The 13,867-nt window shown below is 43.9% G+C and overlaps 1 protein-coding gene across 4 annotated transcripts in view; it reads left to right on the top strand.

Moving 5' to 3' along the window:
* MAD1L1 (mitotic arrest deficient 1 like 1) overlaps nucleotides 1-13,867 on the top strand; it is a 488,928-nt gene that overhangs the window by 10,854 nt on the left and 464,207 nt on the right. For all 4 annotated transcript variants that reach the window (XM_059716930.1, XM_014610725.3, XM_019494775.2 and 1 more), the window contains exons 8-9: nucleotides 558-672; nucleotides 1,624-1,685. In XM_059716930.1, coding sequence (XP_059572913.1) covers nucleotides 558-672; nucleotides 1,624-1,685 — 177 coding nt within the window. The remainder of the gene's footprint in view (nucleotides 1-557; nucleotides 673-1,623; nucleotides 1,686-13,867) is intronic.

The raw sequence follows: 13,867 nt of genomic DNA, 5'->3' as shown, positions 1-13,867 counted from the left end.
CCTGCACTGGCTTTCCTCCATTGGCTTGTAGCTGTTACAGTTCAAGGAGGCATGAGTAGAAATATTTTACATAAGAGACCTACTATCTGGGCCTCACTCATTTAAACTTTTCTTTACCCATTTGCGGTTAATTAGCCCCATTACAACCCCAACACAATCTATATTGAAATAAACATTTCTTCATGTTTAACATCCTTCTGTCTGCACACTTCTAACAGCACAAACCTTTGCCAAGTTTCCAACTCGCTGTTTGTACCTCTCTGGAGCTTAGCTTTGTGGCTGCCTTGTTAACTCAAATACTGTTTTGACCGATCAGCGGATATGAAACTTTAATTTATTTGGACATAACTAGGATGACATTTTAGATCAGAAGAACACAGTCCAGTGAAGGCTCCAGTGTGTGAGATAGTTGCTTTGTAGCTGAGGTTACAGACGGGAGTCAGCTGAGTATCACAGTGTGTGCAGTGCCTTATGCTTTCTTGTAATTGCATGTGTTTTTGGATGTTTGCATAAGAGAATTGAGTTATGTGGCTCTTAATGGCTTTGCTCTTTCTTAGGGAAATGAAAGAAAACAATGGATTGCTCAAGGAGGAGGTGGAAGGTCTGCAGAGGAAACTGGAACGCTATGAGAAAGTTCAGGCCAGCCTAGTGGCTCTTGAATTGGAGAATGAGGTGAGGAGCCAAGAACACTTGCCCTGTATAAATAATCAGATTTACTGATGGTGATCAGGGAGTCCTTTAGGGTGAATCCTTTGAAATTAAGGGTTAAGTGATGGCTGTAATTCATATGTCTAAAGGAATGCTCCAAGGCTTTTACATAGCAGTACAAGTGGGGAGCATTCATTATGAGGGGAAAACACAGAGCTGTATCCATTATTTTTCTTATATTGTTTTTAAGAAAGAGCAGGTCTTCATTATGTCTTTTTCCTTGCCCCTGCTGTGAATATCCTCTTGGACGTTCAGTGCTGTCCCGAGGTGATGTGATATGATAGATGAGTTGGAAACCTACAGTACGCACTTGGATCACCACTGCTGTTGGAGGGATGTGCTATGGCCTTGAATCATTATAATAACCAATTTTTGTTTTGCTATCATTGGTAGCATCACTTTCATCCCACACTCAGTCAGATGTTGATTTTTCACTTTACTTGTTACTTGGGCATGAAGACTCTTGTTGGAGTGAAGCACTATCATGGTGGATTGTTCTGGCTTGGATTAATCTATCCTGTCTTTTGGCAGGCAGGGTTATGAAGAAAATTGGTGCTGGAGCTTGCATAGAACTAGGATGTTGGGACTATAGCTTTCTTTTCTCACAGTTCTGCAGTAATCAGGTGTAGTGGAGTGGATCTGACTCACAAGAAAAGATAATAAAAATGGTGCATGGTTGGAGTGTGCACTGTGCCACGTGACTGTAGACTGGGAGGATTAATGTCCCTGTCACCAATGTGTATGAGGGTCAGAGAATGGGCTCCAGTGCTGCTTCAGCACATGCAAGTGATTAAGTTGACAGAAAACAAGGGGAAAAGGCCAAGTTGAGAGGAATGTAAAATAGAACTGTAGGAGTTGAGGTGTTCAGAGCTTTTGTTCAGGTCTTCTTCATGACTTTTTTTACCTGCTCCCTAGAAACTTCTGGGAAAGTTGAAAAGCTGGGAGAAACTGGACCAGAGCACAGGCCTAAATATCAGGTAGGTGCTATGGGCTGATGGAGTGAAACATTTGCACCACTTGCTTTTACTCTTGGTGACTGATGGATGCAGCTTGTCAGGCTGTTTATGCTTTCTGTTCTTTGTTGAAACTTGTTTGCTCTTCTCTTTCTCAACACTAGAAACTAGATAGGTTATACTGTGCTAAATACCTATGGGCATAAAGTATCTCATAGTGAAATCTTGGGAATGGTGAATAAATCTAATCTCCACTGCAAAGTTTTGCCTGGTTCTGCCAGCAAAACTTCTTGTTTATTTGCACCCAAAGCTCTTCTGCAGAACAGAGCCCTTCTCTCTGCTGACAGAATTACAAGGCTTTTGCTGAGCAGGGTGAAATTGCTTCTGCTGTCTAGCCACTGGCAGAAGGTGCCTCGAGACACTGGTGTGCCTTCTGCCAGCTGCCAGGGTTTCTTTAGCAGCTGGTGTTTTCCTAGGGTACACCCTGTCAGTACAGCTGCTGCAGTGGACCTGGGTAGAGCTGCCACAAAGACATGGCTGTATACATAGGTGACTTGTGGTGGGGGGGGCATTGCTCTTCTCCCCTCAGATTTCTGTGCTAACAATGGGGCATGGGGCTGCAGCCTGGCTAGAACCAGGGCCAGGCATCAACAGAGGCAATACTTATGTGTCGTCTGTGGTCGTGTACATTCTCCTTGGTGGTTGTAGCTGCTGTCTGACAAAGCCTCGGACAACCTGCTCCGTTGTCCTTCCCAAGCAATTAACCTAAAGCAGTTCTTTCCTGTATTTTATATGATACAGAATTATACCTATTTCATAGAAGCAGAAGCAATGCCGTATTACTGGTACAGAGAAAATTTCACTAGTTACACGAGTCAACAGAGGGCTGGTATCTAACACGGCAAGTGAAGAGATTGATTTCTTTAACATTGAGCTGGATCACAACACAGTTAGTTCTTTTAAATTTGTATGTGATGTAGCCAAAGAGGTGGAAGGGTTGTTTCATGGTGGAAGGAAGCCTCTTAATTTAGGGGTATATCAGGAATCACTTCTAAAAGCCCTGTGGCTCTCGCATGATTTCAGTTTTGACTACAGAACAGTTTGTAGTTGCGATTCTGTTTTGGGCACGTTATTACATTACTGTGTAAAAGAGGATTCCCTTCACTGTAGCATGCTTCTTTACTGATCTCATTATTTTCTTTTGTTAATGTCTGTGATGAGCTGCCTGTTCCCACACGCACACAGGTTGTTAGCGCTGCTGAGACTTTTTCTCTCCCACGTTTAGATGTAGTGCAGACTTGCAGCACTTCTTCAATGGCAGGGAACAGACCGAAGTACTTTTGAGTTCTTCCCACCAAACTTGCTCTCTGTCAGACAGTGTCATGGAAGCTTTTACTTACCTCAAGCTGTTAAAGGCTTAATGAGGTAATTTCACACTGGGAGGGAAATGGAGCCAAGTGACTTTTCCAGTAGAAGTCTAATAGCCTCTTCATTTAAAATCAGAATATTCACTGCAAAGTGTTAGGGTTTTGATTGTGCCACATTATTTAGCACCATTAAGGGTGTCTCTTCATACAGAAAAGGGAATTGCTCTCGAGAAAATCACCTTTTGCATGCAATTGTACCAAGTGGAATTGGGGGATTTCTTTCTTTTTTTTTTTTTTTAATCCAGCTTCTTACAGCATGAATTATGTTCATTTTCAGCGAGGGTTATGAGAGGACATGTATAAAGGGAGATCGCTGTCCCAAACAGGTTCCTGAAGCATACCCCGGTGAAAGCTTGAGGAGAGTTAATTGCCAGTCACTGAGTAGAAGAGAATGGGAACAGTTGGATGGTTATCCCAAAGAGCCAGTGCAATGTGCTGTCTGTCTGCTAATAACAAGATAAGCAGGAACAAAGAGAATGCATTATGTCCCTTCATCTCCTCTTATTATTTCCTTCGTTTGTACATAGAATGCCGGAGAACAGCATGCAGCCTGTGGCGTTTTGGGGAGAGGATAGTTTTTTGGTTCCTCCAGCAGCTCCAAAAGGCTTTTGCTTTGTGTCTATTCTCAGCAGCTCCTGTTCACTGACTGCCTGGTCCCAGCAGGCTCTGTCAGACTGGCTTACGATCAGGCCTTTTGGCATGTAATTTTATCTAAAAGATTTGGAAGGGAGGGGGCCACCTTTTTGGAGCGTTCAGGGCAAACATCTCTGCCTGTTTCTTCTGGGTAGCTTGCAGACTGCAGATTGCCTTACATTGCTACATCTTTGGGTGGAATAGATCACAAACTAAATGGCTGGTCTTCCTGCATTTTAGTCCAGGGGCTGGCAACATTTTCTGGCCATGGGGGCTGGAATGATCAAGCTCCAGTTGGAGGAAGCCAGGCATTGAGCCCCAGCTATCACTTTTTCCTGCCACTCAAGCTGTGGTGCAACAAGACCAAAGTCCAACTCTGTGCAGCATGGCATGGACAGAGTTCCCTTCTGCTGAAGTTCCAGGTATCTAGATGACTGTGGTATGATGCACCTGAAGCCATGGCTCCATGGGCAAGATCCAAAGGCTCTGCAGGCTGTAGGTTGCTGGCTCTTGTTTTGGATTCACTTAACATTTCAAACGCCTTGGTTTGCACTTTTTTTCCTAAACTGTAGAAACCGAGACTTGTTAATGTTGTCTTCTGGCCCTGAGTTGTTTTATATCATCTTCCCACTGTTTCTTTGCAGTGTTCTTCCTAGTCCATGGCTTTTGCCCTGTATAATGTAAGCAATAGTGCCAACAGTGTACAGCATGAGATGCACACACAAGTTACTCCCTTCTACTGCAACCAGACCATGCCAGTGCACATCTGTTGTTCATTTTGTATCCAAATTCTGAATCTATTTACAGTCTTCTGTGCACTTGCTCATGTATTCCTCTAGTATTTCTGTCCTAATAGTGTCTGCTCTCCTATTTACTAGACTGTCATAAAGTAACATTGTTGGGTTTGCAGGAATTCCCTTAGTTTCTTGTCTGTCCCATTATAGCTACCTTGCCAGGGACGGCCAAGAACTCTCTTACACATTTAAACCTTCAGTCTTTTTGACCTTGCAATTCTTCTCCAGCAAACCTTATCTGCTGTAGCAGGGAGAAATTATACAGGATCTGAAATCTCTTTGCTTTGTAATTGGGGTTACTCTCCCTTTGAAGGTGACTGCTGGTTGTCTGTTGTAAGGTTTTGATTGCTAAGAACAAGCTGTTGTTCTAGTGTCAGTACAGAATGTTCCCGGTGTTCTTTCTCTTTCCAAGGCATGTTTATTGACCTTACACTTTTATAGACCACGGTGCTTGGGTGGCTGGGGGATTGGTTACCAGTGGTGGGTACCAGTACAAATCTAGAGTGACTTTTGGCTTTACCAGAGAGATGCCATTGCCACAGAGAAGCCTTCTCTATAAATGTTAGACAAGAATTTCTGTTAGCTAAGCAATGATGTTTCTAGGAGAATGTAAGTGCTCCAGGTGTCTAAAAAGAAACGCAGTTCTTGGGACTGCCCGCTAGATGGTAGACTTTCTCTTGTTGGATCAGAGAATTGATTTCACTCCATTCCCTGGGCTCTGACTCCTGGAAAACATCAGCTGGGCACCTTAAAAGGGTTAGGCATTTGTCTAATTAACATTTTTCTCATTTTCTAACATCAAATGCTTTTAAAATCTATTTAACACCACAAGAATGTGATCACTCTGTGCCGCAGGGTTCCCTTTCAGTGCCCTTTACCTGCATGTGCACAGATTGACGCACCTTGCCATTGCCTTAATGCAGGACACGCATCCGGCTCTGTCACCCTTATTTTTTCTCTCCCCCTTTCTTACAAAAAGTTGGTCCTAGTCCGACTCTTTTCCTCACCCTGGAAAGCCCCAGACTCATCCACCAGAGGGCAGAATTGCTCTTAATCTGATTTATCTCCCCATTTTTCCTTGCCTGTTGCCTTTTCTTTATGTAACACCCAAAGTACACTAGGCTCTTGACAAATGCATAGATAAGGTCCCTGCCCTGCAATGCTTCTCATCTAAATCAGCTTACAGCCCATCTGGAGCAGATGGCAGCTCACTCTTGCATCTGCCTTGCCTTGTTTCTGTTCAGCTGCTGTCGCCTTCATCTACCTCTAAAGCACACGCAGTTTAGTTATTCAGTTGACAGCTCCAACCCCAGGTTTTTTGGGTTTTTTTTGCAGTAGCTCTGTGCTGGAGTAAGGGTGCTACACACTTTAGGTGGCTTGTTTTAAAAAAAAAAAAAAAAATGAGGTGCCTTTTAAGTTAGTTTAGCTATTGGTATTGACTGGTAGATTTGGTGTGGATGTGACCACCACGTGTCTGTTCTTGGAGTCTCGAGTTTGCAGGGTTTTTTGGAAAGACTTTTGGAACATTATGCACACTCCTGGAGTCCCGTAACTGAGAAATCTCAGGAAATCTGGGGGTTTTGCTTGCTTCTGAAATCTCTCTTTGAAGAAAGGAAAGGACAGAACCAGGATTTCTGGTTTTTTATTTTTAACTTGACAGCGCTGATTTCTGAACCTGAGTTTAGCAGGTAGGATTATCCGGCAGCGATGTCTGTTGGTACAGTAGAATGAATCCCTGAAAGCTGTGAGGGATTATGACATTCGGAGAGCTGTAATCAGAGTGATGAGGCAGAGACAGCTTATATTCAGACGAGTCTCTCTCTGACTAGTCATCAGAGTTGTGCCTGTGTTAGAAGCAAAGCAGGACACACAGCTAATCGGTGGGTCTTCTTATTCCTGCACTTCATTGTCTGTTGAAATCCATCTTCTTGCCTGATCAGGCCTGGGGGTAGAGGAGGAAGGGTTTTTTGTGTTGCTCTCCAGAATTATTTTCCTTTTTTCCAGCACCACTGGCTGGCTGGTATCCATTCTTCGCTCTAGGAGGAAAGTTCATTGCCTGTTCCTATAGTAAAATAGATGCGAGGTAGAAGCTGTTGGAGGAGAGAGGTGTGTGTAATGATATCAGAAAGGGAGTGGTGTGTTGTTTAAAATGCCAGGCAGGTTCTTTGGGTAGATGTAATATCTTTTATTAGACTAACTAAATAGTTGGAAAAAAGTTCTTTGCAAGCTTTTGGCTACAAACACCCTTCTTCAGGCTACAACCAGCAACCTTGTTTAAAATGTAGTGCTCAGAGCCTCAGTCAGGTCCTGTTCATTTTTACAGGAAGGCAGGTCTTTGGCGCAAAGTCTTGCCAGTGAAAGGCATTGGAGAGGGGGTATAAATTAGCCAAAGAGGTAATTTGTTAAAGATGCTTGTAGCTACATGAGCAGAAATCAAGAGGAAGAGAGGGAAGCCGCCTTAGCCTTGGAGCATAACACCCTCACAGAGGTCTTAGGACTGGTCATCCCCATCACTTCTAATATCTGCATTGTCTTTGGGCTTAATCTCTCCTCTCTGTGTTTTGCCATTAAATCAGCAGTGAGATCCTCTGCAAGAGGCACCTGGGCCTGGCATGGGAATGACTCCACAAGCATCTTTTCTGAGCTTAAGTGAAGGGAAGGCCAGTGAACTTTTTCCCTTGTGTTACAGGGTTCTGTTTTATCTGGATAAACAGGGGGCTTGGGAGAGATCTTGTGCTTGCTTTTCAGTTCCTTGGTCTAAGATTGGCTGGCTTCAGCAGTCATAGTGCATTAAGCTGGTGGAGCTGTTTTGCCTTTTGGCTTCCAAGGCCCATAAAGGGAAGTGCAGATTGAACAGAAATTCAGGCCAGTGCTTAAAGACCATTTTTAATTTCTATGAAGCCTGCCAGCTACCGGCTGCAGACTCTGAGTCTGCTGACCTGTTGCCTCCAGCTAAAATGAATCTGCTAGTGCTGACCTGGTTTTCTTCCTGAAACATCTGTGTGCTGGCTGGCTGGCTGGTAGATCTTGGGGACTAGCTTTCTGCAATGTCTGAGACCAATTAAGGTGAAGAGCTAGTAGGAGAACTCTAATTAAGTGGCAGGCATCTCTATTCAGTATGTTGACTACCACAGCTGTAACTTGTGATAACACAGGTGCTGTGCTCCATATGGGGAGTCCTTCGCCCAGTTTTCTTTTGGAGCTGGAGGGAAAATAGGGAAAACACATTTTTTGATTCTTAGTTTACTTGGGGATTTGTTTGGCAGGGAAGAGACCACTGGAGTGCCTTGCTTTGCTCTTTGAATCTTGGTGACTTTGCATAGCGCTATTACAGCCTCTTCCATCCAAAGCACTGAATGTGCTGGCGGCCAAGAATGAAGGTTTGTAACCTCCTCCTCCCTCACAAGGTAGTAATTTACCTTTCAGTGAATGTCTGTTAAGAATAAGTGACTGTTGGTAACAGTAAATCTCTGTTGACAAAGTGCAAGCGGTGCTGGTTGGAATAATTTGAACTGCTCATATACCTTCCCTGGTTCTTAATTTACTGTGACCAATTAGGGAAGGACTTGGAGGGGGGGAGGTATTGCCCTCTAGAGCTCTAGTGAAAATATTTGCTAAATTATAGGTTGATCGGGCCATAATTACTCACTCCTCTCTCTGACAAAGTGTCAGATGTTAGGTACTATCAGAGAATGGACAGTTGGTCTGATCTTGAATGGTGATTTCTTTTTCCTTTTGGGATCTCTCTGTGGTCCAGGTGATGATGATCATTATTTTAGACCACTAAATGACTGTGTTTAGAGAAGAGGATGGAGGAATATGGGTTTAGACTGGAAATGTCATATAATGCATGGAGTGTTTTTGTAATTCACCATAATTTATGATTTATGAACATATTGAACATAGCTGCTGTTGACAAGGCTCCTCATGCAAAACAAGCTGTCTCATCATCACAGTGAGAGAGTTTTTTTGGGGGGGTGAAGAGCAGGAAAACAAGCACAACACATGGGGGAGTCATTTAAAAACCTAACACTTCAGGTTTTGTTAAAGTTCACACTTGCAAGGGTTCCTCTGACCCTGGTAGATTGAGCAGTTCTTCACCTCCCATGATCACCCACTCTTGGTTAAATGGAAAATATTGCATTTGGCCCTTAAATGTTTTCCCTTTTTAAATAACCTAAATTAATCTTAAAGAAAAGTGAGGGTTTGACAGGAACTTTAGTCTGGGAAGAAGGGGTGTAATATGCTTTGTGGATTGAGCTAGCAAAACATTCACGTGCCTCCTTAAAACTTCACAGAGCTTTCAGGACGTGAATTTACTCTGGCCCCCTGCACAGAGATGAGTTTTGTACATGTTTGTGCTACATCGTTCTTTCAGGGCTGCTCAGTCCTGACTTGCTCCCTCAGTCTTGTGAGACTCCTAACCCAACTGCCAAGCATGACATAAATGTCCCAACTTGATGTTTCTTGCATAAATGTCCCAACTTGCTGGGTTAGCAATAATAGACAGACAATATGGAGTCTGTATATTAGGGTCTCTGCTCTTAAACAGCCTAGAGAAAAGGTTAAATAGTTTGAGCTGAGGTTGGGAAGGTTATAATCTTTGTTTTTGTTTTTTTTGAGCGTGAAATATTTGGACAGGTTGAAGGCAGACCTTTGGACTCTAAATCTGCTATATAGATTTTTTTTCTCCTGAAGCTTGTTGTCCCGTTGTGTTCTTTCTGCTGAGGGCACCACTCCATGTCTTGGGGTCTGGGACAGACATTGCATAAACCGGTTTGACCCGAATCAGTTAAGTCTGATATTTCATTCAGCCAGGTTTATCTCAGACCAGTTTCAGTAATTTTCAAACTGGTTTGTGTGCACTGAACAGCTGTTCTGTTACAGGTTTAAACCAGTTTCTGACCACTTAACCCGGTTTATGTGTAATGTCTGTCCCTAGCCTAGGAGACCTCAGAGGTAGCCATTGCCCACAGTGCGATGGGCTGCATCTGCCGTAATATTGCTTCAAGCCTTTTCCTTCTCAGCCAGCCTGTGATCTCGTGCTAGAATTCTCCTCGTTCTCCACTTTCTTACTAGTAGCCAGGGATACAGCTCTTCTTTCTGGAGAGCCTTTTACCTGTGGAGGGGAAAAGACATTATTTGGGTAGCCCCAAGCTTAAAAATCTTTGTTTTTGTAGTAGTCACAGGGTAGTTTAGGAAAACATAAGGCTAGGATAGTGGTGCTCAACCTTTTTCTGCCCTGCAGGCCAGATGGGTGATGCCCAGTCTGTCTGCAGGCCGGATCCAGCCATTAGGTCTGATCCGGCCATGCGGAGGGGGGTTGACCCGGTGTAGGCTGACCTGGCTGCACAGAGGGGTGTGGGGCATGGCCCAGCCCTGACCTGGCTGCTTGGGGCCTGGGAATTTGGCAGCAGGGGAGGGATGAACATATTAATTGCCACTGCTCCCCTGCCACCAAATTTCCCGACCTGTGGGCTGGATGCCTTGGCTCTGCAGGCTGGATTTGACCCTCAGGCCAGGGGTTGAGCACCTGTGGACTGCAAGAAGCAGCTTCTCAGTGGTCTGTCGCTGTTGTATGCAGCTCAATTGGAGAGTAGCAATAGCGAGGGTGACTCTGGCCCACACTTTTAAAATAGTCTCCACAGCCTGCATCTCAAAAACGTTTGTCTGTCCCAAATGAATGCTTATGGAGCATTGAAATAGCAACAGAGAAATGTGTCTCCAGTATCTGAGGTCAGACAGTTCAGGAGTACAGTGTGCTTCAGTGCTGGGAAAGGTACTGCTAGTCGAGGAGTAGTGTTGAACCAGTCTTCAGGAGCTGCGTGGAGGATGTGATGGAAGCCTGTGATGAAAGAAAACACGGGGGATTCTTAGACCTGCAGCATGGACGTGAGAAATTTGGGAGGGGAGGAGTTTGCCATCCATCTCTTCCACAGACCATGCCATCTCTTCCCCCTGACACTTTTATGCCAGCGGGTGCAATATTGGCTCTTGCTGCTTACAGGCTGCATTTCCATGGACACATGTTTCTGACTGGTTGTTTTCTCCGTGGGACCAGTATTGTATTTGGAGCAATAATGCATGTGCACATGTTGTCTCCTGCATAGCAGGTACTCTGTGAGCAGCCAGGGTCCCCATTTCCTACCCTGGAGGGAACTACTAGTGCCTCAGACACATCCTTTCCCATTGCTGCCTTATTTCTTGCAAGTGGTGTTGAGAGGCTGTAGAGAAGCAGTCGGGTAGAAGTAGATTCTTTTCTGAGCGTGTAGTGACCCTTGTTATATGTAAATAGCTTGAACTTGGGTACTCACTCTGCTGTGAAGGGAAACATTTCCAAAGCGCAGACCCTTTTATAAAGAGCCACTTCAAGGCATACAGGATTGCTTAATGTAACTAAAGTGAAATTATCATTTAAATAGCAGAGGCTAATCAGCAAGGGGATGGTGTGCCGCTGTCAGAAGGCTCAAATGCTCATGCTTGATTTTTATTCAGCTTTTCATTTTGACATTTCCACAAACACAATAACCACTACAGTCCCCAGCTCATTTATAATTTTAACTTTCTATTTCCATTTAAGTGTCTTTCAATATTTCACTTCTCAACTACTCTGCACAGGCTGCCCACATGCTGGTCCCCTCCCTCCTGCTAAAATGCACAGCGAATTAAAAAGTTTTGGTGTGGATTGAATTTTCCATTGCTGAAAGCTGCTTTTAACAAGAGGTGTAAAATAGTTCTCGCAGCTTCTAGTTAGATGGAGTTTTGCTGGAGGGTGTCAAGTGGGACATAACACTTGATGCATTTTAAAATCCATTCTCAGGATAGGGGCAGAAATCTTTTTCTTGAAAACCTCTCATTCAATATTTGATTCTCTTAACAAAAGATGTGTTGCCATTTGACAGAGCCAGTAGATGTGACCCATGCACCAAATACCTGATGGTCTATCTTAGTCCTTAGTCAAGGAGCATCAGGCAACAATTAACAGGGATGGGAATTGGGGTGCAGGGGGAAGGAGGGGAGAGTGGCAAGTGTTATAGGAAAATCTGTTTAAATATGCACTTTTTTTGGCTCAGTTGTTAAGATATTTAAACCCTTAGGGTATAAATAAGTTGGGCTTCAATACAGACACCACTTTATACCAGGATTTATGGTTTTCTGACTTGGAGTTGTGTCAAGGGGAGGGTCATTAGTGGGGGCAAGGGGGAGTCTTTGGTCCTGTTCACGTTGGTAAGGGTTGTGTTTCTGCGTAATCATTAACTGTCTCACTGCCTGGTGTGGACAGGGGTCCTTCTTATGAGAACTTTTTTCTGGGAAATGTGCTGGTTGGTCACAACTGCATGCTGCTGAACTGGTACAGAAAGCAGTTAAGGGCAGAAATAGGTGGTGCAGACTCTCATTCGGTCCTACTTTGGCAAGTTGTGCAGAGCCTGTTTGCAGCTATCATTTTGGGGGGGTTCTGAGAGTGCTTCAGGCCTGGTCAGTAATTCACCTTGTCAACTCTGGTGCAGTGATGCTTGTTGCTGACAGGTCCAAGGACTGATATTATCTTATGCCTTGCCTTTGTTTTCTAATGGGACATCTCACTGTAGCAGCAGCAGAAAGCAGAGGCAGGCCATAGGAACAATATAAATGTTAAAAATATATCTTCAAATTTATAGTTCACAAAGTAGTCCTGGGCCCCCAGACTGTGATAAATGGCCTGGAGATTAAAGGCCTCCTACCCCTCCTAAGGATGATGAATCTGTGATGGGCTATGAGAAATGTTGTGGGTTGACAGTGGTACATTGGTCCAAAAAGTTTGGGAATCACTGATTTAGACTTATTCTGGGGTTTTTTCTAACACACTGTGGATTTGTTCCAAGGGGAAATGCCAGTTAAACTAACTCTGCCACTTTATGACTTCAAGTGCTATATGCTAGTATTTAAGCTCTGTGCTAAATCATTACCTCTCTTGTCTTCTGGGACCCTCCCTTGTCAGTCAGTGAATAGTTTTAATTGTACCTCCTGCATTTACTCAGAACGTTTTCCCTCCCTCCAGTCCATATTATAAAGGTGTGCATGTGCGCTCACCAACTTTTCAGGTAAAAAGAAGTATTTCCTTTAGTAGGGAAGGCATGGCATTTGCAAACACCTTGTATCCTATCTGTGCTGATGCTGGACTAGATGAGATGCTTCAGAAATACACGCAAGAAATTCTGGAGTTGACTATTTGGGAAGCTTATTCCTGATGCTTATCAGGATGGTTTATGCCCCCAGCTGCACAACTCCTCATGAGTTGATCTCACACACAAGGAGGAAAACTGACTATATGCAAGATGCGGGCAGTAAATACAGAGAGTTGTTTTAGCTTTTCTAATCTTTCAGTTATAACTGTCTTTGTTACTGATGGGCAGTAAATAAGTTGCAGACGGAGGAGGGATTCTGAAGTTGCTGGTGTCTTCTTTCTGCAATTTTTCCTTTTGCACCATCACGCAAGCCTGGTCTTCAGCTTTTGATTTTGTCTTTCTATCTGGCTGCTTCTCTGCCCGTTCTTTGGCTGTTTGGTGCTTTATTTGATATGCTGCAAAGTGCAATGTGCAGGCTTGCTGGCTTATGCCTCTGTTCTTCCTGAACTGATGAGGAAGAGTTGCAGAGTAGAAAGATCGCCGGTAGCAAGCTGGCTGAATGCAAGCAGACACTGGAGTGTGTCATCCAGGGAATCCTGTCTATGAAATTTGCAAAGATTTATGTTTTGAAAGCAAAGATAGGAGGTGATGAGGCCCCAGTGCATCTCTGTGTGTTTAGCAAACACCTGAAATCAATTAGTTTCCAACAGTAATTTTGAAAGTGCTGACCTGGACTGTTGAAATAAAGTCTTCAGGGCTCCTATTTTTTAAGTGGGGATTTTGGAGGGATTAGAATGTTAACAGCATGTAGAAAATGGAGCCAAGCCTTCTCAGCAGGAGGCAAATAATACCTGTATGCAACTCTGTTACTCTAGGTGGGGAAGGCAAGAATTACCCCTGCTGTCTCTTGTGCAGCTGGGAATTTGGGGAGCATGCAAAAGAAACTTCTTTTTTGCAAGTGGCAGTGTTTTTTGCTTAATGGCTGCTGATTTGCCAGAATATGTTTTCTTGACAGGGGAATGGTCTTACAATACAATCACATTCTGTGCAGAGCAGCTTTGCTGTCAGGAATTCATAGAATTATAGAAAATTAGGGTTGAAAGGAACCTCAGGAGGTCATTTAGTCCAACCCCCTGCTCAAAGCAGGACCATCCCCAACTAGATCATTCCAGCCAGGGCTGTGTTGAGCCAAGCTTTAAAAGCCTCCAAGGATGGAAGTTCCCAACCTTTTTAGACCATGGACTGAC

The sequence above is a fragment of the Alligator mississippiensis genome, chromosome 13, assembly GCF_030867095.1.
Source record: "Alligator mississippiensis isolate rAllMis1 chromosome 13, rAllMis1, whole genome shotgun sequence".
Classification (NCBI taxonomy): Eukaryota; Metazoa; Chordata; order Crocodylia; family Alligatoridae; genus Alligator; species Alligator mississippiensis.
Note: the sequence above shows the minus strand (reverse complement) of the source record. Positions and strands in the feature narration are given on the sequence as shown.